The 22,189-nt window shown below is 40.4% G+C and overlaps 1 protein-coding gene across 1 annotated transcript in view; it reads left to right on the plus strand.

The window, feature by feature from the left end:
* Positions 1-472: 472 nt before the first annotated feature.
* LOC135208778 (etoposide-induced protein 2.4 homolog) overlaps positions 473-22,189 on the plus strand; it is a 39,854-nt gene continuing 18,137 nt past the window's right edge. The window contains exons 1-6 of the mRNA XM_064241297.1: positions 473-685; positions 3,557-3,732; positions 4,920-5,166; positions 5,793-5,912; positions 19,864-20,000; positions 21,962-22,048. Of these exons, the coding sequence (XP_064097367.1) occupies positions 671-685; positions 3,557-3,732; positions 4,920-5,166; positions 5,793-5,912; positions 19,864-20,000; positions 21,962-22,048 (782 nt within the window). The 5' untranslated portion in view covers positions 473-670. The remainder of the gene's footprint in view (positions 686-3,556; positions 3,733-4,919; positions 5,167-5,792; positions 5,913-19,863; positions 20,001-21,961; positions 22,049-22,189) is intronic.

Raw genomic sequence — 22,189 nt, forward strand, 5'->3', positions numbered from 1 at the left:
TAGCATCCCCATCAACAGCCTTTAAAAACATTTCGATCATGTCCCACAAACTTTTTAAACTTTGTTGTCTTTTCCGCCCTTATAATACACATCCATCTAGCATATATGAGAGAGAGAGAGAGAGAGAGAGAGAGAGAGAGAGAGAGAGAGAGAGAGAGAGAGAGAGAGAGAGAGAGAGAGAGAGAGAGAGAGAGAGAGAGAGAGGAAATATTACAACCCTTACTACTGAACCATACCGTGTGATTTCCTATTATACGTAGTAATAATAGTAGCATGGTGGCTCCTATAGATAATGCCGATCACTCCTTTTTCCTTCCGAATAACATTACGTTCATCAACTGCAATCAGCACTCGCATCTATGTGAAGCATATATATACACAAGAACGTAATGTCAAAAGACAGGAAGTTAATCATTTTCTTTTGTTCGGGGCCATTAAAGTGAGACGTAATACCAGGTGTTTCTTGAAGGGCTGAATCGTATGAGGCTGCAGCAGCAGGCAGCGCCAACAGCAGCAGCAGCAGCCAGACTTTAATGTTTTCTCGTACTTATCGTAGGCATTTATCGACGTTGCTACGCTTCCCTGCGAGCCTCTATGTACTTTTCTCAAGTGACCTTATCCCCGAAAGAAGCTCTTCATGTCGACTCATAGCTGTTAACGTTATGCTAAAATGGACTTTGTGAAGGTGAAGTATCTACTTAAGCTAAATTTCGGATTCAGTCATTCGTATACCAGCGAGATCATGGGCCACCCTTTGTCAGGTTATGGTACTCGACTCGCCTAATTTTAGGGTTGTATTTTAACCAGGTGGGCACTTTAAGCCCTGGCATATGCAGTGGATATGCTGGGTATCATTGGGTAGCCTAGAAACAGTCTGGTATTGATTGACAGTTACTTATAGCTAGTTTAAGGGAAGTCATTCGTAGCTACTTAACCTAAACTTGACCTTGGTTTTTGTGTATCCACATGTGTATGTGCTTGTGTATCCAACCATCTTGGGTAATATAGAATTACCTCAGGAAAGTGTACAGTACCCAACAGTAGCCTAGCCTACTACCTAGTCAAGTACACATGCAGATCATAGGCTACATGTATAGGGTAAAATACTGAGTGGCCGCCTGGCCTCTACCATAGTGCGACCACCTTCCAGAAAATCGGAAGTGATGGCCTTAATTTGTGACGAGAGAAAAAACTGACTTCGAGAGGAAAGTAGAGGGTCTCGAGGCACTGCATTGACGGATGCTTGCTTTTTAGTAATGTCTATCCTGGGTTACAGGATGTGTTAAAAGTACATTTTCAGAAGGTGGTTGCATTACAGTAGAGGCCAGGTGGCCATTCAGTATTTTACCCTATACAGGTATGATCTGCAAGTGTACTTAATTAGGTAGTAGGCTAGGCTACTGTTGGGTACAGTACACTTTCTTGTATACATGTTTAAAAACTCACACTGTCATGTATGGTATGGCTTTGTGTAATTATTGATGATTCGTAAGTACACTCATTGGATCACCTGAAGATTAGCGACCCCTAATACCTCTCCTGAAGAAAATCGACCCCAATATTTTCCTCCTGAAGAAAAGCGACCCCAATATTTTCCACATAAAGATAAACGACCCCTGCTTGTTGGTGTCTCCAATCTTCAGGTGACCCACTTTAGCTCATAATAGGGTAAAAAAACCGCATGGTACAGGGGTGGACCATGTACAATCAATGTGTACAACCCCAAAAAAAGTACATTATAACGCGTCCTGACATCGGAGATGGGCATCAGACGCGACTTGTTGTTGGTGAGAAACGGAGCTAAAGACCTCTACTCCGGTGTCAGGACGCGTTATAATGTACTTTTCTTGGGGTTGTACATATACATTGATCGTACATGGTCCACCCCTGTACCATGCGGTTTTTTACCCTATTATAGAAAAAGGAGAAAAAAATATAGATATATACATTCATTAAAAACTACTTTATTAAACACTTGTTAAAAACACAAATTTAGACAAACAATCAATAGTTAATTACAAGCATATTGTCTTGCAATTTCAGTACTAAAATAATTAAACCTACTGTAACCCCTGTGGCTAGCGCGCGCAGCGCAACATTACCTCTTGCCAGAACATACCGAGCTTACCAAGAATCTTTAAATATGCAGATAAGGCATGAAGCGCCGTTCCGCCACGGCTTTACTGTAACCCCTGTTAATTCCTCACCTTAAGAAAAGCGACCCCAATATTTTCCACCTGAAGAAAAGCGACCCCAGCGTGTGTTGGGGTCGCTTTTCTTCAGGTGATCCCACTCATTAACACATAGCCTACTTATTTTGAAATAATATTCAGCCTATGCATACAAAGGTGTGACTATTTATCTAGGCTATGCTTAATAGAAAAGTTTTTTAGGTTTATTGAGCCTAAAGACCAAATACCGAACATGGTTGGTGACCCTTTGGGAACGCGGGGTTTTGGGTGAGGGAAACTGCCATGTTGTTGTTATGGAACAGTTCTACTTGCGCTAGTCATTAGAGGTCCATGTTCAAGAAGGGATTGATAAAGGACACTAACCTAACTCAGCAGGTCGTGTTACTTAGCCCCGGTGAAGGAAACTCCACATCTTACCAAAAACTCCCCAATTAACACTGCGCACGTGCGATAGCATTCCAGGATGGCCAACATACAACTTGTGAGGTTAATTACTAGAAAATAACGGTAAATTCTTGATAAGCAACCAAAATACTAGAGAAAATGTCAATTTCCAAGGTAATACCACCATGTGGAGCTGTTCTGTAGCTTTACCAAATTTCCCATTATTCAATCTCCAACAAATTAGAGATCTGTAACAATGATGATTCAGAGCTTATGTGCACTGTACATCAAAGTGGAATAAAGTGATGTTGCGTATGATAAGAATTTGGGAAATTTTTTTTACTGTAGACTGCAATAGCATACCAGAAAGGAAATATGATTTTTTTTTTTATACAAAACTGACATTTATTCGGTAGCAAATTAGTTTTTTTAGAGATACTGTTCCCCCCTCATATCCTAATCTCATGGGAAACCACTTTGGGAAACTCTTGTTTTTGGGTAGCGGAAATCACAAAACGATTGAAATAGTACAAGGATGTACATATTCTAACCTAACCTGTAGCACTAGTCCTTACCTGGCCCAAGATGGGCATGACTTTGCTTTCATGAAAACCATACCTGCTGGCTTTGAAGTGACAGTAAGATATGATTCTAACCTGGTTGATTTAATGATTTTGTTGGATAAAGATGATGAATATGCCTCCTCAGTGACACAAGTGTAATTTGATGCCCTAGAGTTAGCAAGGGTTCCTTCAGTGAGGGTGTTTGATACTGTAGTAACTGATTTGCTACCGTGTTTTGTGGTTATGTTTAGGGTAGTCATATTGGTTGGTTGAAGTACACACATGAGGAGTCTGTGAGAGTATTAGTTGATGTAAAATTATTAATTCAAGATTTTGTTTATTTTGGTTTATGAAACAACTTTTGAGAAGGATTTTTTTATTGCTTTATTCTAAAGTGCTTTTGTATGTTTGCTACAGACAGTTCTACATGGATTTGGACATGGGTTGGTCAACAGCTTAGCAGGGTTTTATTTGATCTTCAGTTATGATGCAGAAGTTCAAGAAAAACCACGATCAGCATTGCAAGAAACTAATCTGGCAAAGCGCCGAGCAGCTCAACAGGCAGAAAAGAAGCAGAAACAACCTAATCAAGAGTATGTATATAGTTCTCTCTCTTTATCCTCACAGTCCTTTGGTTAGTGGTTATGACTTGTTACAAACTTAAGAGTATTTTCATCCACAGCTAGAATTGCTCATTGAAGCTTTTCAACAATAATTATTAATTGACTTTTCCTTTGGTTACAGACAATGACTAAGCTAGCTTTGATTAGTGTGGAGGCTATGATAAAAGACTTGAGAATTATATATCTAGGGAAAATTCAGTTTTCTTTCAAGAGTTGCAAGTTATTCTAAGTGAAGACCCTTATCTTCTATAAAGGAGTCCCACTCCCAATGTGGGAGGTATTGTTGGTGGAACTCTGGCATTGTTTCTGGTTTTAATTGGAAATGTCAACTTCCGGTTTTGTACATGAGCAAGAGGATGATAGGGACTGTGCCAGGTTTTGGTAATGTATGAACTCCTTACTCTAGTAAATTTCAGGGGGATTCTTATCTTCCAATCTATACAGTATGGAGAAGGTACAGGTCAGGGAAACACTTTGAAACTAAAGCCTTTAGACTGGTACTTAATTCTGTGAGTCACCGGAGCAGAGTCTGTGGCTGCTGTTTGTTGGAGATCCTGGTTTTTAGTACAAATACAGGGAGCGAAAGCACAGTCTATCAATCCTTTTGACCTTTTAAGAGTTTTATGCAAAAGTTATCAGAAAAGTTACCATAGGGATAACTGGCTTGTGGCGGCCAAACTTTCATAGCGATGTCGCTTTTTGATCCTTCGATGTTGGCCCTTCCCATCATTGTAAAGCAGAAGCACACAAGAAAGCTAAATCATCATGCTCACCTTATAATAGCCATGTTCCTCAGGCAAAATGCTCTTCTTGTCTAAAGGAGTTGCACAACTTATTGAGCAGACATCACAGGTTGTAAGGAATAGTACTCGTAAAGCTTCAGAATACAAAATTTGATGTTCTACAGCACTGAAGATTATCTTGATTTAATGGTAGCCAAAGCAAATTTGAGGGATATTTAAACAGGTGATAGATATCTACTCTTATTCACCCAACTGCAAATATTTATCCATTCTGTTAACAAGTTGGAATGACTAAAGCCAGCTGTCACAGAGTTATATTCTTGTAGGGAGAAGTTTTTAGTTCAGTTATTTCTAGATATAAATACAAATCATTGCATGGAGACAGATTTGTTGATGATTGCCTTTTTTTTCCAGGGATCCTAGAGTGACTCATCGAGTTTTTCAGTGCTGTGTACTTAATGGAATTGTGTTTGGGTTCAGCTTATTTCTGTTCAACTATGGATTCCAGCCTGTGTTAAAATACTGCTTAAGTTTTTTCATGGGAGAGAGAGCAGGAACAATATGGGTTTACGTCCAGCCAACAATGTCCTATATATTTGAACTGATTTGGGTCATTCCACTTTTTCTTCTCTCAAAAGTAATCAATGTCTTTTGGTTTCAGGTGAGTAAATGGTTTCAGCTTTAGGATGAAATTTTGACTATAAATGACATATGTATTAGTTTTACAATCTCATCAATTAAAATTGCCTTATTTTGTGGCCACTGGCTCTTGAAACACTTCTACTTAGCCAGGTATGCACTTGGGACAGTCACATTGTCTCTTGTGTGTTGTATGTTACACAAACAAGTGCTTTTACTCCTGAATTTGGCATAGTATCAGATCTCAAGTCTTATCTATCATACTCTAGTGTTGATGGGTGTTTAATTTTGTTACGTTCTTTTATTATTCATTTGTGAGTTTTTTGCCCTTTGCCTGGCGGAATTGCTTTAAACATCATAGTTTTAGATTAATTTTGTAGTTGCATGAAAGTTTAGTAATATTTTGTACAGTGCATCTTTAGTTTAGTTTTAGAAACCTTTCAGCCCCAAGAATCTGCAGCTATTTAGATATCAGGAAAGTATATTGAAAAGACTACCATTGGCAGATATGTTACAATAGACTATTCATTATATCCAAAACATGTTTGCTTGCATATAGCATAGGTGAATTTTGTCTTGGAGTGTAAAATCGTGATCTAGTTATGTACTGGTATTATCTTTTGTTAATTTTGTAATCTTTTTCTGCAGGATATTGCTGATAGCGCATATCGACAGCGTCAAGGGAGACCTCAAGGCATCAGTAATTTCAGCAAATACTTATCTGATATGTTTATATCAATTGTAATCGAGTTCTTCTTTCTTATTCAGGTATGATTTTTAATATTTTGAGATAGTAGAATACATTCCTTATTCATAAATGTATAACTTATGTTCTAGTAGAATACATTCCTTATTCATAAATGTATAACTTATGTTCTATATTTTTATTTTTGTTGCTTATTACAGCAGAAAAAGAAAATTTAAATCCAAATTAATTTTTAATACTAACATATTACTTTATGAAGGCCTTATAGTGTGTTCGCCTTATCACAGTCCATGAGACTAGAGGATTCTTTCCAGTTCCACATAGAAAAAGAAAATTGGAAGTAGAGAACAGGAGAACAGTTTTATAACCAGTAGTCTAAAAGAAATATTTTAAAGAAAGGAGAAAAGGAAAGATTACTGAAAGCTAAGTACGATGTTCAATGGTGAAAGTTGACAGAAGATTGATGGTTAATCACTTACCTAGTTTAAATTTAGTAATAGATTAAAATTCTTTAATGATCCTCATACATTTGATTTGCAATTGCATTGTAAATTTAGTTACAAAATGCTACTCCTTGCAAAAGAGATATCTGAAAAGTCAAGGTTAAATAGACCCACACATATTAATGGTAATGTCTTAGAATTTCATAAAAGACCTCTATCTAAAGAGGCCCCCCAAATTCCTGAGGAATAGCACATATTTCAAAACCATTCAATAGACAAAAGCAAGGTGAAAGGAATAAGAATAACAAATCAAGTACAGTGGTACCTCGAGATACGAAAGGCTCACCTTACGAAAAACTCGAGATACGAAAGCCAATGCGAAAAATTTAATGGCTCTACATACGAAAAGTTTTCAAGATACGAAAGGTTTCTGAAAGTCCGAGATTCGCCCGGATAACAATTTTGAAACTTAGTACTAGTAGACTCGCCACCATCCTCCTGCTCTCCCATTGGTTCCTGGTGCTAGTCATTGCCATGAGATCCTTCTCTCCTATTGGACAGCATCCCTCCCATCATACATCTTATACGTACGTGGTGGCGCACCTATCTTGGCCTCTTCGTACCAACATCTTTATCATACGCACGCGGCATTCGTTCAATCCAACGATTTCGTTTAGTAACGTAAATTTGTTAGTGATTTCGTTGTGTGAGAACCTAATCAGTATACGTAGTACATAACTTAATTACGTACAGTATAGTCATAGGTCCCAAGAAAGTTGCGGAAGTTCACAGAAAGAAGAGAATGCTTTCTATGGAGACAAAAATGAAGATAATAAAAAAGTATGAAGCTGGCTTGCGGTTGAGTGTGATCGCTAAGGAATACAGCCGAAATCCGTCGATGATAGGCACCATCTTTAAGCAGAAGGAAGCCATCAAAGCAGCTACACCTTCCAAGGGGGTAACTATTTTGTCCAACAAGAGGAGCCATGTGCATAATGAAACTGAAAGGCTGCTTCTTGTATGGATTGAGGACAAAGAAATCGATGGCGATATGATAACCGAGACGGCAATCTGCCAGAAGGCCAGCGCTATTTTCGGCGATTTGATTGCCCAAGCCGAAGACGACGGCAGAGAGGGGACATCAACGGCAACCCCAGAGTTCAAGGCTTCTCATGGGTGGTTCGAAAAATTCCGTAAACAGACTGGCATCCATTCGGTGGTGAAGAAATTGAAATTACGTAAAGTATAAAAAAGTAAAAAGAAATGTAAAAATCAAAAAAAGACAAAATAAATTTTATTTTAAGTTTTTGTAAAGTTAAGTGTTACAGTTTTGTAAAGTTTAGTTTGTTTTTCTGACATTTTTTTATGTGTTTCGTAAAGTTAAGTGTACGTATCTGCCATTTGTCCTCCTCCTCTGTCGCCACTTTCGGAGATAGCCGCACTCGAAAGGTAAGCTTCCACATTTTACGTACAGTATTTCTTGTATACCATATACACTACAGTGGGGCCTCGCTTAGTCACGGATCAGCAATCACGTATTCAGTTAATCACGGGTTTTTCCTTGGACCACTTCTCAGTCTATATATCGCTGGTATGAATCACAGCATCGCGGGCTTGTCGGTGGTAGGCTAAGCCTCGTCCGGTTCTGATAACCAACAAATGCATGAACAGATTCACATTATGATATTAGCCCTTAAACGCCGAATGGACGTATTAAACGTCTAGTCAAAATCTCCCCCGATTTCCGAATGGACGTACCATACGTCGGCTCAAAAAAGTTTTTTTTAAAATTCGCGGAAAAATACTTATAGGCCTACCAGCCAAAAACTTTTGAATCACGCGCCTTGGGGGATGCTGGGAGTTCACGGATCAAGGAGTTTTTTTGTTTACAATCGTTACACAGGCGCGCAAGCGCGAATTTCTTTCTTATCGTACTAAAAAGTATCAGTGACACATCTCAAAAATTATTTCGTCACTTTGACATAATTTTTGCACCATTTTAAATTATCCGTTACATAAAGTATTATATATGAAAATGTGCGCAATTTCATTTAAAATACAACAAAAAATACTCATGATTGTAACTATTATCAATTTTGAAATATTTCCATATAAATAACAATAAGTGCCAAAATTTCAACCTTCGATCAACTTTGACTCTACTGAAATGGTCGAAAAACGCAATTATAAGCTAAAACGCTTATATTGTAGTAATATTCAACTATTTACCTTAATCTTGCAACAAATTGGAAGTCTCTAGCACAATATTTCGATTTATGGTGAATTTATTAAAAAAAACTCCTTCCCTCCGCGCGTGGATTCTCCGCCATAAATCTCCGAATTGCGTACATCGAATTCTCGGAAAATTTGCTCAGTTTCATATTAGGCATTTCATAGAGTTTTATATATGAAAATGTGCGCAATTTCATGTAAAATAAAATGAAAAATATTTGAAGGTTGTAGTTCTTTCTCATTTTCGAATATTTGCATATAAATCACGATAAATAGAAAAAAACCACGTTCGGTCAACTTTGACTCTACCGAAATGGTCGAAAAACGCAATTGTAAGCTAAAACTCTTACAGTATCGTAATATTCAATCATTTGTATTCATTTTGAAACAAGTTGGAAGTCTCTAGAAGAACAATATTTAGAGTTTACGGTGAATTTGAAAAAAACATTTTTTTACGTCCGCGCGTTACGAATTCGTACATCATTTTGTGATAATATTTTTCCGGTGTTGCTTTTATTGTTTTACAATGTATTATATATCAAAATGATTGCAATTTAGTGTAAAATACAACGAAAAAAATGAAACTCGTTAGCTTTTACCGTTTTTTGCACAGCGTGATTTTAATACAATTATGTATGATTTTTTTTTTTTCGCTACCATATATCACATTATTTACATATGATAATATTATTTTTCATTTCTGATGATTGCATACTAAACTTCAGGCAATGACAAAAAAAGGAGCCAAAAATGAACTCTTAATCTTCAAAACTAAGCGCGCTGTGATTTTTTGAAAAAAATATTTTTTCCACTTCCGCGCTCACTCAAAATCGGCTCCGGAATTCGGGGGAGTTTTTTATTTTTACCGCTTCGGCGTTTAAGGGTTAACTGACAATAAAGGTAATAAAACCATTCTCACCTTATATATTATTGGCATATCTTCATAATATATAGCCTATCCATGGAATAATTCCACGTCATTGACATCAACTTGTATTTGAGCGGCCAGTAGAAATGTAAACATTGAGTTACACTTCACAGCACCTTTGTCATTCTTAACCTTTTAGAAATGTTAATAGTAGTAGTTTAATTACAGTAGTAATAACATTTAGGAAAGCATAAATTTTCAATTCGAACTTCATTATTGTTTTGGTATAACGTAATCAACTTCTCTGAACACTGCAGTCATACAAACGATAATTGTCATAGATTATCGTATGTTGTTTGCAATCGGCGACGAAGCGTAAATGTAATAAAACCATTTTAACCTTAGATATTATTGTCATATATTCATAATAAAATGCAAATCTTATATATTATTGGCAAATCTTCATAATAAAAAGCCTCTGCAAGGAATAATTCCTTGGGGAACCCATTTTTAAAAAGACAAAAATACACTTTACATTTTGTTCATGAAACTTACCTGTCAGATATATATATAGCTGTATTTCTGACGTCCGACAGAATTTCAAAACTCGCGGCACACGTAGTGGGGCGGCCAGGTGGTAGTACCCATTCCCGCCGCTGGGAGGCGGATATCAGGAACCATTCCCATTTTCTATTCATATTTTTTCTGTCGCCGGTGCTGCAAACAACTGTTTACAGTACCTCCGTCTAGGATTTTTTGATTATCTCGCTTAATATTATCTGGATTGACTTTTGGTATCGACTTCTGGATTGTTGGATTGGCACGCGTAATAGTGGATTGGTTTTTGATTTTGGATTGGCTTTTCTGTGTACATGATGTCGGGATCAAGTACTGGAAGTTTCAGAGTGTGTGTGAGGAGTGAATGTAAGGTGAGGCTTCTTAAACCTTCAGTTGATCCTCACACAGTTTGTATGGATTGCAGGGGGCATGTTTGCTTGGTTGATGATCGGTGCAATGAATGTAAGGATTTGGATGATGATAAATGGAAGATGTATGAGACCTATCGACGTAAATTGGAGCGCCGAGAGAGTTCAGGAGGTCTTCCTCCAAGGCAGTTCTACTAAAGGTAAGGATAGTAACATTTCTCCTCCTCTAACACCAGTAGATTTTGCTCAACCTAATCCTGTTTTGTTGCCTTCGGGCCCCAGTGCTGTGTCTGGAGAAGGTAACACCCTTTCTCTGATTCTGGAGTCTATTCGTGCTCTCGAATCTAAAGTTTTGGCCTAGAAACCGGCCCTGTGAAAGTTTGTGTTAGTGCCCTAGTGTTGTGGAGGGGGCGTCAGATCGGCCCCATAATGCCTCTAGGCCTAGACCTCTATCAGACTCCCAGGACTCAGGGAGTGGGTATGTCGAAAAGCCGCAAGAGGGTTACGGGGGCGCCCCACCAATCTGGCGTCCCTTCGGCAGGCCTTGTTGCTAAATCCCAGGCTGCCAAGGAGCCGCGCACGAAGCGCGTGTCCTGAAAGATTGCTTTTCGCCTCCGAAGCGTCCTCCCACGCAAGGGGTGGAGCGCTCGGAGAGACTCGCGTCCGTTGAAAAGGACCTTTCGCTTTGAGGACGCTTCACGTCCTTTGTCTCCTCTTTCGTCAGAGGACGCTTATGACGCCTTTCCTCCTCAGAAGAGAGGAAGGCTTTCTACCGACGAGGACGTTGGTTTCCACGCACAGGCGTGTTCACCTGAGAGGCAGATAGCTGTACCTGCCTTACAGAAGGAAGGAGGCGTCCCCTCGCCCCCCCCTCGCCTTCTCGCAGGCTCAGGCCTGCCCCTTCTTATGCTCCTTCGTCACCTACGAAGGATATCCTAGTGTCCCTTCAGGACCAGATTACGTCGCTGATGGCTCAGAGGACTCGCCCAGCAGCAGTCGAGCCTAAGCGTAGGAAGGGACATTTCGGCTGCCCGTCAAGAGGACGAAGCAGCCTCATTCTCTCTCGTCTCGCTCGTCTCTCTCTCCTCCTCCGGATCGTCACCGTTCTCGTTCTCCGAGTAGATCTTTCGCTCTCTCAGGAGAGGACGCTCGCCAGGACGCTCGGCGTTCGAAGCAGGACGCTTTGCGCTCTCGGCAGGGAGCTGTTGAGGACGCTCTGCAGGACGCTCGGCGTTCTAAACAGGAGCTTTGCTTTTGCTCTCTACAAGACGCTTTTGAGGACGCTCGGCGTTCGAAGCAGGACGCTTTGAGTTATCGACAGGACGCCTTTGAGGACGCTCCGCAGGACGCTCGCCGTTCGAAGCAGGACGCTTTTCGAGCGAGGCAGGACGCTTTTGAGGACGCTCAGCAGGACGCTTGCTTGCTAAGCAGGACGCTTTTGGCGCCTCTCGTCAGGAAGCTCGCGCTTCCTCTCGTAGGGACGTGTCTGTTAAGACAGTTCCCGTTGCTTCTAAGGACGCTCCTCTTTCACAAGATGTCCGTCCCTCTAAGGTCGACGTAAGGGCGATTCCGTACCTGTAGCGGGTACTTCCAACCAACGGAAGTCATTGTTCAGGATTGAGACTGCTGGACGTACTCCCTCTCCTGATGGGCGTTCTTCCCAGTTCCTCTTAGGGAGGAAGGGGAACTTAGTAGTCCAGGGAGTTCCGTCGAAGAAGAACAGCCGGTAGCTTCAGCTGTCTCGGACTACAAGGTTCTTGTTAGGCTGTTACGTTCAGCCTTCGGGGAGAAGTTCCAGCCGGCAGCCCCTAGGTCTCCTCCCTCTCAACTTTCGTCTTCCAAGACCGTTAAGACCCCTGAATTCGTCGAGATGAAGACATCGCTGTCGACCAAGAGGGCGTTTAAGAAGCTTCAAGACTTTATGTCTAGAAGGAAGGATCAGGGCAAGACCACTTTCGCCCATCCACCCTCTAGACTCGCCGGAAAGGAGGAATTTGGTATGAGACCAAGGAGGACGTGGAGGGAAAGGTTCCTTCGTCCGCTCTGGGTGACTTCTCCAGTTTAGTGGACGCTCAGAGGAGGTCTCTCTTATCGTCTGCTAAGGTGTCCTGGACTCCCTGTGGAGACTGACCACCACTTGAAGGGACTGCTTCGTACCCTAAATGTTTTTTAATTTCCTAGACTGGTGTCTGGGAGTTTTAGACCTTCAGTCTAGAAGTCCTGATTCTCTCAGTCTGGGGAGCTGTCCAGCGTGTTGTCATGTATGGACAAGGCCGTCAGGGATGGTTCGGAGGAGCTAGTTTCTAATTTTGGAACTGCTTTCCTGAAGAAAAGAGCACTGCTTTGCAATTTTACCGCTAAATCGGTATCTCCCGCTCAGAAAGCGGAATTGCTCTTTGCGCCTCTTTCGGACCATCTCTTCCCCCAGGCTATGGTAAAGGATCTTGCAAAGAGTTTTGCAAGAAAAGGCGACCAGGACCTCTTGGTACAGTCTTCAAGACGTCCAGCAGTTCCTTCCACTCGACATTCAGCAAACCCCCGAAGAAGTCAAACCTTTCGCGGGGCACCCCCCTCGAGAGCAGCTCCTCGAGGGAGAGGTTTTTCGAGAGGAAGAGCTTCATTCAAACCCAAAACCAGCAAATGAAGATCTCGTCCTTCAGATGCCATCGGGGCCAGACTGAATTCTTTGCGGAGGCTTGGAGGCAGAGAGGGGCGGATCCTTGGACTCTCAAGATAGTAGAGCGGGGGTACAAGATCCCCTTTTTTTTTTTAACATCCTACTCCTTTAACATCAACTCCCAGAGACCTCTCTCCATCTTATCAGGGAGAGAAGAAAAGTACTTCTTTTCGATCTGTTAGACCAGATGGTCGAAAAAAAGAGCGGTGGAACAAGTCTTGGATCTAGAGTCACCGGGCTTCTACAACAGGATTTTCCTAGTGCCGAAGCAGTCGTCAGGTTGGGGCCCGGTCCTGGATGTGAGCAGGCTCAATCTTTTTGTAGAAAAGATCAAGTTCAAAATGGAGACGCCTCAGTCGGTGCTGGGAGCCTTGAGACCTGGCGACTGGATGGTGTCTCTGGACCTGCAGGACGCGTACTTCCACGTCCCAGTCCACCCTCTTTCAAGGAAGTACCTGAGATTCGTCTTGGACAACACAGGTTTGGCAATTCAGAGCCCTTTGTTTCGGTCTCAGCACGGCCCCGATGGTTTTCACAATGATTATGAGGAATGTAGCGAAGTGGCTCCATTCGTCAGGGATCAGGATATCTCTATACCTCGACGATTGGCTGATTCAGAGCGTCGTCGAGGCGAAGTGTCTGAAGGACCTTCAGTTTACGTTAGCCCTAGTGCAAAGTCTCTGGGTCATTTTGGTCAACTCCGAAAAGTCGCATCTGACCCCGACACAGTCCATCGTGTATCTGGGGATTCAGATGGATTCAGTGGCTTTTCGGGCGTTTTCTTTTCCATCCCAGGAACGTCAGCGACTGGGGTTAGAGAAAGTCGCAGCCTTCCTAGAGAGAGAAGCTTGTTCGGTGAGGGAGTGGATGAGTCTGCTGGGCACCATTTCCTCGCTAGAAAAGTTTGTCTCGCTGGGAAGACTGCACCTCAGGCCTCTTCAATTTTTCCTTGCGGAAGAATGGACGTCGAAAGAGGACCTGAATGCGATCCTAAGGATCTCCAACAAGGTAAAAGTCCACTTAAGATGGTGGCTCGACCCTCAGAAGTTACGAGAGGGCTTCTCCTTAAATCTTCTGAGCCCCGACCTAGTGTTGTTCTCAGACGCTTCCAGTTTCCGGTTTGGGGAGGGCAACAAAACTAGGGGGGGAGGAAGTGGGTCAGGCTCCTGGAGAGGGGAACAGGTAGCCTGGCACATCAATGTAAAGGAACTGGCAGCGATATTCCTGTCGCTGCAGTTCTTCGAAGACAAACTGTCAAGCAAGGTTGTTCAAGTCAACTCAGACAGTACCACAGCCCTTGCGTATCTAAAGAATCAGGGAGGAACTCGCTCCAGATCCCTTTTTCTCCTGGCGAAGGAAGTTCTGCTATGGGCAGACGCAAGGCGCATCAAGATCCTGACAAGATTCGTGGCAGGGGTTCAGAATGTCAGGGCGGACCTTCTCAGTCGCCGAAATCAGATTCTACCAACAGAATGGACCTTGCACCAGGAAGTCTGTCAACAATTATGGAGATGTGGGGACGTCCTCTAGTAGACCTGTTCGCTACATTCAAGGACGAAGAGGCATCCTCTGTATTGCTCCCCCCAGTTCTGGATCCAGGGGCAATTGCAGTGGACGCGTTGCTCTGGAACTGGACAGACCTGGATCTTTACGCCTTTCCCCCATTCAAGATCATGGGGGACGTAATGAGGAAGTTCGCAGCTTCAGAAGGGACAAGGTTGACTCTGATTGCCCCAATGTGGCCCAGCAAGAGAGTGGTTCACAGAGGTCATGACATTCCTTGTGGACTTCCCAAGAACGTTGCCCTGGAGGAGAGATCTACTCAGACAGCCTCACTTCAAAAGGTTTCACCAAAACCTCTCCGCTCTGGCTCTGACTGCGTTCAGACTATCGAAAAGTTGGCCAGAGCGAGAGGCTTTTCAAAGGCAGCTGCGAGAGCAATCGCTAATGCTCGAAGAGCCTCTTCAAGAGCTGTCTACCAATCTAAGTGGTCCTCCTTCAGGGCATGGTGCAAGAAGGAAGGAATTTTCCTCTTCCACGACCTCTGGTGAATCAGATAGCAGATTTCTTACTCTATCTAAGAAATGTGCAGAAATTGGCAGTTCCTACAATCAAGGGTTATAGGAGTATGTTGTCTGCCGTTTTTCGCCACAGAGGACTGGACCTCTCCGACAATAAGGATCTGCACGATCTCTTAAGGTCGTTCGAAACCACCAAGATTCCACAGGCAAGACCGCCCTCATGGAATCTAGATGTGGTGTTGAAACATCTCATGCTAAGTCCCTTTGAGCCTCTCCATGAAGCTTCTCTAAGGGACTTGACGAGAAAAAACGCTTTTCCTAGCTTCTCTGGCGACGGCGAAGAGAGTTAGTGAAATCCAAGCGTTCAGTAGCCTAGTGGGTTTCAAGGGAGACAGCGCTGTCTGCTCGTTGAACCCTTCTTTCTTGGCTAAGAACGAGAACCCGTCTAATCCTTGGCCAAAGAGCTTTGAAATCAAAGGATTATCGAGTCTCGTGGGTCAAGAACCAGAGAGAGCCCTGTGCCCTGTCAGGGCTCTCAAGTTCTATGTGAATAGGACTAAAGAGATAAGAGGTCCCTCAGGTAATCTCTGGTGCTCGGTGAAGAGACCAGATTTGCCGTTGTCGAAGAATGCTGTTTGCTTTCTTCTTGAGGGACATCATTAAAGAGGCTCATTCATCTTGCCAGAAGACTGATATGAGCCTCTTTAAAGTGAAAGCTCACGAGGTCAGAGCCGTAGCTACTTCTCTTGCCTTCCAAAGGAATATGTCTATCAGAGATATTCTTGATAGCACCTTCTGGAGGAGCAATTCCGTATTCGCCTCACATTACCTCCGGGATGTGAGAACGATTTACGAGAACTGTAGTTCTTTGGGGCCTTACATTTCGGCAGACACAGTTTTGGGGGCTGAAGGTGGCTCTCTCCCTATCCCTTAGCTTAGTTAGGTTAGTTTATTGTGTTTTTGTTGATGGTGAGATCTTCTGGGGAAATCTCCCATTCCTTAGTGTTAATGTCAGGGGTTTTTTGGTTAGTTGGTCAGGTGGTGGTCGTCGGTTGCTGTGTTACTGCCATATGTTTGGCTAGATGGTCTTGTCACATTGTGGTCACGTCCCGTTGACAGAGCATCCAGAGTGCACCAGCACTACAGGTCCAAACCTGGCTGGCAACTCTGATAAAAGCATAAGCAGGCTTTAAGTGACAGTAATCACATAGTCTACTTTGCTATCAGGTAAGGAACCAATAAGTTAATCTTTTATTTTAATTTAAGTTTCCTAAAAATCCTAGTCTGTCTCTACCCACCATCCGAAGGTGTGATTCAGCTATATATATATCTGACAGGTAAGTTTCATGAACAAAATGTTATTGTTATAATACAATTAAGTTTGTTCATACTTACCTGGCAGATATATATAATTAGAGTGCCCACCCTCCTCCCCTCAGGAGACAAGGGTCATGAATAAATATGAATAGAAAATGGGAATGGTTCCTGATATCCGCCTCCCAGCGGCGGGAATGGGTACTACCACCTGGCCGCCCCACTACGTGTGCCGCGAGTTTTGAAATTCTGTCGGACGTCAGAAATACAGCTATATATATATCTGCCAGGTAAGTATGAACAAACTTAATTGTATTATAACAATAACATGTTTACAGTATACAATGAACAATGATTACTTTATTTTGATGTGATTACATTAATATTACAGTATGGTACTCTAAGCAGTACAGTAACTATTTTTTATCATAAATGTATATTCATTCACGAAAAAAATACATATGACCACCGTGACGTCACCGTTCTACAAAGTACCGATGTATTTTTACGTAAATATCCTCTAAACTCTGTCATAAATCACTTTTGCTTACTTTTTTTGTGAAGCCCATATAGAGCAAGATTTACTAATTACGGTTTTCTTCTTCTTTTCATGACTAAATGCATTTTTAGAATAAACTCATTCACAAATATTCAAATACTATGAATGTAAATAGCAAAAATCTCTCTCTCTCTCTCTCTCTCGTCTCTCTCTATCTTCCTCCTCTCTCTCTCTCTCTCTCTCTCTCTCTCTCTCATCACTTACAGAAAAAAAACTATAATACTGATCTATTATTATCGTAATAAAAGAACAAGATGGTCCCCGAAAGAATAAAAATGTGTTGCCATATTTTTATTCTTTCTGTGATTTACGAAACTGTGCTTCAATACAACTTTTATAGTTGACTCAATGATTATCACATATTATAATAGTATACAAGAGAATATTTTATCACTATCCATGTTTCATTTCTTATCATCATAAAATATTTAAAATACAAATTTCATTGTTATTTTCGAGCTAAGATAGTCATCAGTACTCTAGTCTTAAGCTGCTCTCTCAAGCTATTCTCGTCCTAAGCTGCTATCTCAAGCTATTCAAGTTACTCTCGTCACAAGCTGCTCTCTCTCTCTCTCTCTCTCTCTCTCTCTCTCTCTCTCTCGTCTCTCTCTCTCTCTCTCAAAAAATAAAAAAATGAAAATGATTACTGTATATAATATCATAAACTATTATGTACAAAGTTAATAATAATATTAATTCCATTAATAAATTCGTTTCTTTTAGCAACTAAATTGTTTTCCAAAATAATTCTTTCGGTAATAAACATCCATCAGCTGATTCTAAACGTAAACAAAAGACAAAACTAGATTTTTATTGCTGTATTTTGCTGTTTATACATTAATATTATAGTAGTGGGGTGCTGTAATCATTACAGTAAATCATGTTTTTTTATCATAAATATGTTCATTCACAAAATAGATATATACTATGTACTTTTAGTTTGGTGCAGCAGCCAAATCATGAAAATAGAAAGGAATTGTTAGGTAATATACTTTTGTTTGCTGATCTGATGCAGGAGAAATTGAAGATAGGAAAGAATAACTTTGAAACTGTCTTGAATTTAGTTTAAGGTGATAGTTGAAGAAATATTTGGTGCTTGAACTAAAGCAGGCAGTTATAAACAATGAAATAGTGGTCTTGGGTGGGTTAATTATTAAAGTAGGCGGTCTAAAGCAATTTTCAGGGGGGGTACCAGGATAACACGGGTATTTGCTTATCACGGGGGTTCTGGGCCCTATCCCCCGTGATTAACGAGGCCCTACTGTAATACACTTTATTTACAGGTTATTTTGCATTTTGTTATTAATTTAGGTATTGAATGGTCCAAATTGTTGTAGTATTTCATTGTTTATAGGTCAATTTAGCTTTATTATGATATTTACTGGGGTGATTTTGGAGGCTTGGAATGAATTAGCCATTTTACATGTAAAATGTGGTCCAAGATACGAAAAACTCATAATACGAAGGGCGCCTCGGAACGGATTAATTTCGTATCTCGAGGTACTACTGTATCAGTAGCCATATCCTTCAGTGGATGGGGAAGCACCAACAAAATTGTTATTGCTACTGCATTCTTAGTGGTTGTGCCCCTGGCTCTCAGTCTTGTGCTACAATCAGTTGTCCCTTTAACTCTTTGGAAGTAAAACAAGCAGATAATGGCTTACGTGCATCACCATTTGTTGGTACTGTTGCCTCTGTTGAGGCCGAGATGACAGGTGCCAGTCTATATAACATCTGATGTGCCTTCCCCACTAAGAGGACACAGCTGCATTAATTCACACTGTCTGTGAAATGAGTGTGGATATTGCTGCACCATAAGTACCAACAACTAAAAGAGTCAAAGAGGCTGATTTTTGGGCTTTTCTAATACCAGCCACTGGACTTCCAAACTTGTAAGAGAATTGTTTTTGAAGGTGTTATAAAGATCCTTCATAATGAAGGCTCCAAACTTAGAAATCCCCTCAGTTATGCAGTAGAATTGTCAAAGGATAAGGGGTGAACAAGAGGAATTTTAAATGGTAAGAAAAATGTGTCCTATTTGTATTTAACTGCAGGAAACACAGCTGGACAGTTCGTTAATCCACCTCCTGTAAGAATGCTTAGCCTATCATTCATCATATGACTCAGAAAATTGGAATCATGTTGAAGTCTTACCATGATATCGTACACTATTTACTAATTGCATTACACAGTTATCTAGAAAACAGTACCAAGTTTATTGTTTTATCTGCTGCTTGCTGTTGCTTTTCCTGATGATTTTGGATTATTACCACTACCATTATGTGTGGAAATATTATATAATCAACATAGAAATATCTTTTCATCCTTGAGAGTTTGAGTGTTGATATTTTGAACACAGGAGAATCAACAAATTTCTATATTCTAACTGGCTCGTATTAGCTATTCCACTTGCAGTGATGATGCAGTTATTGATTTCAGTTGGGGAAATGATGCATGGCTGTTACACTAGTGATCAGTCCCCAGCTGTGAATGGTGTTGCCAACCTGTCCAGAAACTACCAAAGTGAAATTTAGCTGAGGCAAACTAGTTTCAGTATAAAGAAAAAAAGCTTCAGTAACTTTGTTGCTTTTAACTAAAAGAAAGAATTGCACTATTTTAGTGTTTAAAGGAGTGCATTAGATAGCTTTGGGACCTTTAAACACATTTCTGGGAGCAAGATTGTGAGACATGCACAGAATACCAGACCTTCAAAGAATAACACAGTTTGTACGTATGTGGAAACATTCTTCTGCGGAGTGTCTTGAGAATTGCCTGGATGCAGAACAAGGCCAACATAAAGTAATGGGTTTGAGATGGGACAATTTGGGTTTTATAAATACTATTCCCTTTTTCTCTTATGCTCAGATGTATACTTAGTAATGGTAGTTGCTTTATTAGTGTTATTTGTGTCAGATAAAGTTAGCTCAGTGCATGAGAGTTCAAGTTTCATAATAATTTTTTATTTATTTCCAGGCCAGCTTAATGAGAATGCTACCTCTCATGGGGATTAATATTATGATCAGTTGCGTCCATTTATGTCTCCTGAACTCGCTTTATGCTTTTGAGTATAGATGGTACAACATGGGGTTCGAATTGTACAAAAGATTGAGGTTTGTATACCAGATTTGTTGTAATCAGCTGAAGCACTGTTAGTAAATGTGACTTACCCTATGGTGTAGCTTCAGTAATAGCACTAGATTTATGCTAAATATGAAAGCCTTCTAGATTGTATGGGATTTGGCATCCTTGAATAATTTAGCTTTGCATGATTGTAGCTATGATAAAGATTTTTCATTCATTGTGCTGTGTTTAAAGGTAATGTTAAGATTCTCATATGCAAAAATGATGTAATCTCTAGTCAGGTAATACCTAAAGGGTATCATCTTCAGGGAACCTTTCACAGTGACCCATAGAGAAGGTATTTTGCCTTGCCCCTTCAGCTCCAACAGTAGCACAGTACTTTCTGCCTTTTGAGTTTCATCCAATTCTTTACTCACTTCCAGCCTCTTTGATTTTGCTTTATTCCAATTTTTCCTTCCTATTTAAGACCTGGTAATCCTATACAGCATGCCAAGAAATGTAAGTCAGTGGTCTTGTATGACTACCTAATAATAATAATCCATTTAAATGGTGGTTAAAATAGAAGTTCATTGATTTTTACTGTCTATTGTATGTAGCCTTTGTATTTTCTTTTGAATTAATTCCATAGAATATAGAATTTAGGCCAAATGCCAAGCAGTGGGGCCTATAAGGTCATTCAGTCAGTGCTGAAAGGGAGAAGGATTGAAAGGTGTATTCACTATGAAACAATTGTTAGAGAGGGTGGAAAGTTAGATGGAAGAAAGAGATTATGGATGGAGGTACACTAAAAGGAATGAGAGGTTCAGCTAGGGGCCAAAGGGATGCTGCAAAGACCCTTCAGTAATGCCTATACTAGTGCACCATGTGAGGTACACTGATAGTACAACCCCCAGACTTCAATAATACACATCTAATTATTTTCCACCTTGCACAGTGCCATATCCAGATGGTTTTTGGTGTTCTTAATGTATGAGAAACACTGCCACACAAGCTTTACTTGCACTTGTAATAGTTTCCAAGTGTTTGCACCAAAGAAACCAGCATTTTCCATCTATAGCGTTTCAGCTCTGGTATAAGTATTTAAATGCAGAGGTATGGCTCAGTGTTGTTCAAATGAATTGAGGCTGATTTTCCTGAACTTTGAGAGAAGTTCACTCTAGAAGCCTCAAACCTTATTGTTGGGATTTAGCTCAGATCTTGAAACACCTTTCCTACTTAGTTTATGAACCCCTAGCCTTTTTTTCTCTCTCTATCTGACCTAACTGTATAGTAGGTTGTCTTGTTAGCTTTTGCTCACTGAATAGATTGTGTACTTAGTCATACCAAGAATGACAGAGCTTTGGCTCATCTTGAAACTCCAAGTTTCTCTAAACTTTGTAATTCTCTCGTTACCAGTTGAAGAAAGAGAGTTAGAAGATCTCTTATGCCCAGTGAAAGTTATGTAGCATCACTATAGGAAGAGCAAATCTTTTAGGATGGTTTCACTTGTTTTCATCTACCAGTGCAATGAAAGTGGAAGTTATGAGGAACATGAATTAAGACCAGCTAAGGCTGATGATTGTTTAGGGCAACAAGATCTGCCCTCCTACATAGCTATTCAGGCTAACATTAAGTAATGGGTTTGTAATGGAAAAAATGTAATTTAAAAAAAGTCACATGTCACAGTTGCTTTAGTTATGTTGCAGTTAGCATATACTATACAGCGAATTGATATATAAGCCACTAGAAACACTGTGGAATCTAGACCCTCTCTCAGATAGGTAGAAAGAGACACACTCCTGCAGTGTCTTATAATGGTATATTCATTATAATTCATTTAGAAGAATAAAAGAAATTTTTTTTATTTTATTTTATGCTTGAAGACTTATATGTATTTAATGCTATGAAGCTTTCCTTAATATATTATGAACTCTTAGGATAAAATGGTATTAATATTCCAGTGTTTTATTCACTTTTTATTCTATTTACATTATATTTATTATTGTTGCAGCTTCATCGAAGAGAACTGGCCTTACTTCCTAGGTTTTGGAATGCCATTGACATTCATCACGATGTACACACCATCTCAGTATGTCAGGTAAGAATTATAAGACATAATTTTTTTTGCAATTATAAGACATAATTTTTTTTTTTACAATTAATATGTAAGCTGATTCAGAATCAGTTTATTTTTAAAAAGTTCTATACTTTCTATAAATTGCCAGTGCCAGCAGAAAAG

The sequence above is a fragment of the Macrobrachium nipponense genome, chromosome 35 (assembly GCF_015104395.2).
Source record: "Macrobrachium nipponense isolate FS-2020 chromosome 35, ASM1510439v2, whole genome shotgun sequence".
NCBI classification, from domain to species: Eukaryota; Metazoa; Arthropoda; class Malacostraca; order Decapoda; family Palaemonidae; genus Macrobrachium; species Macrobrachium nipponense.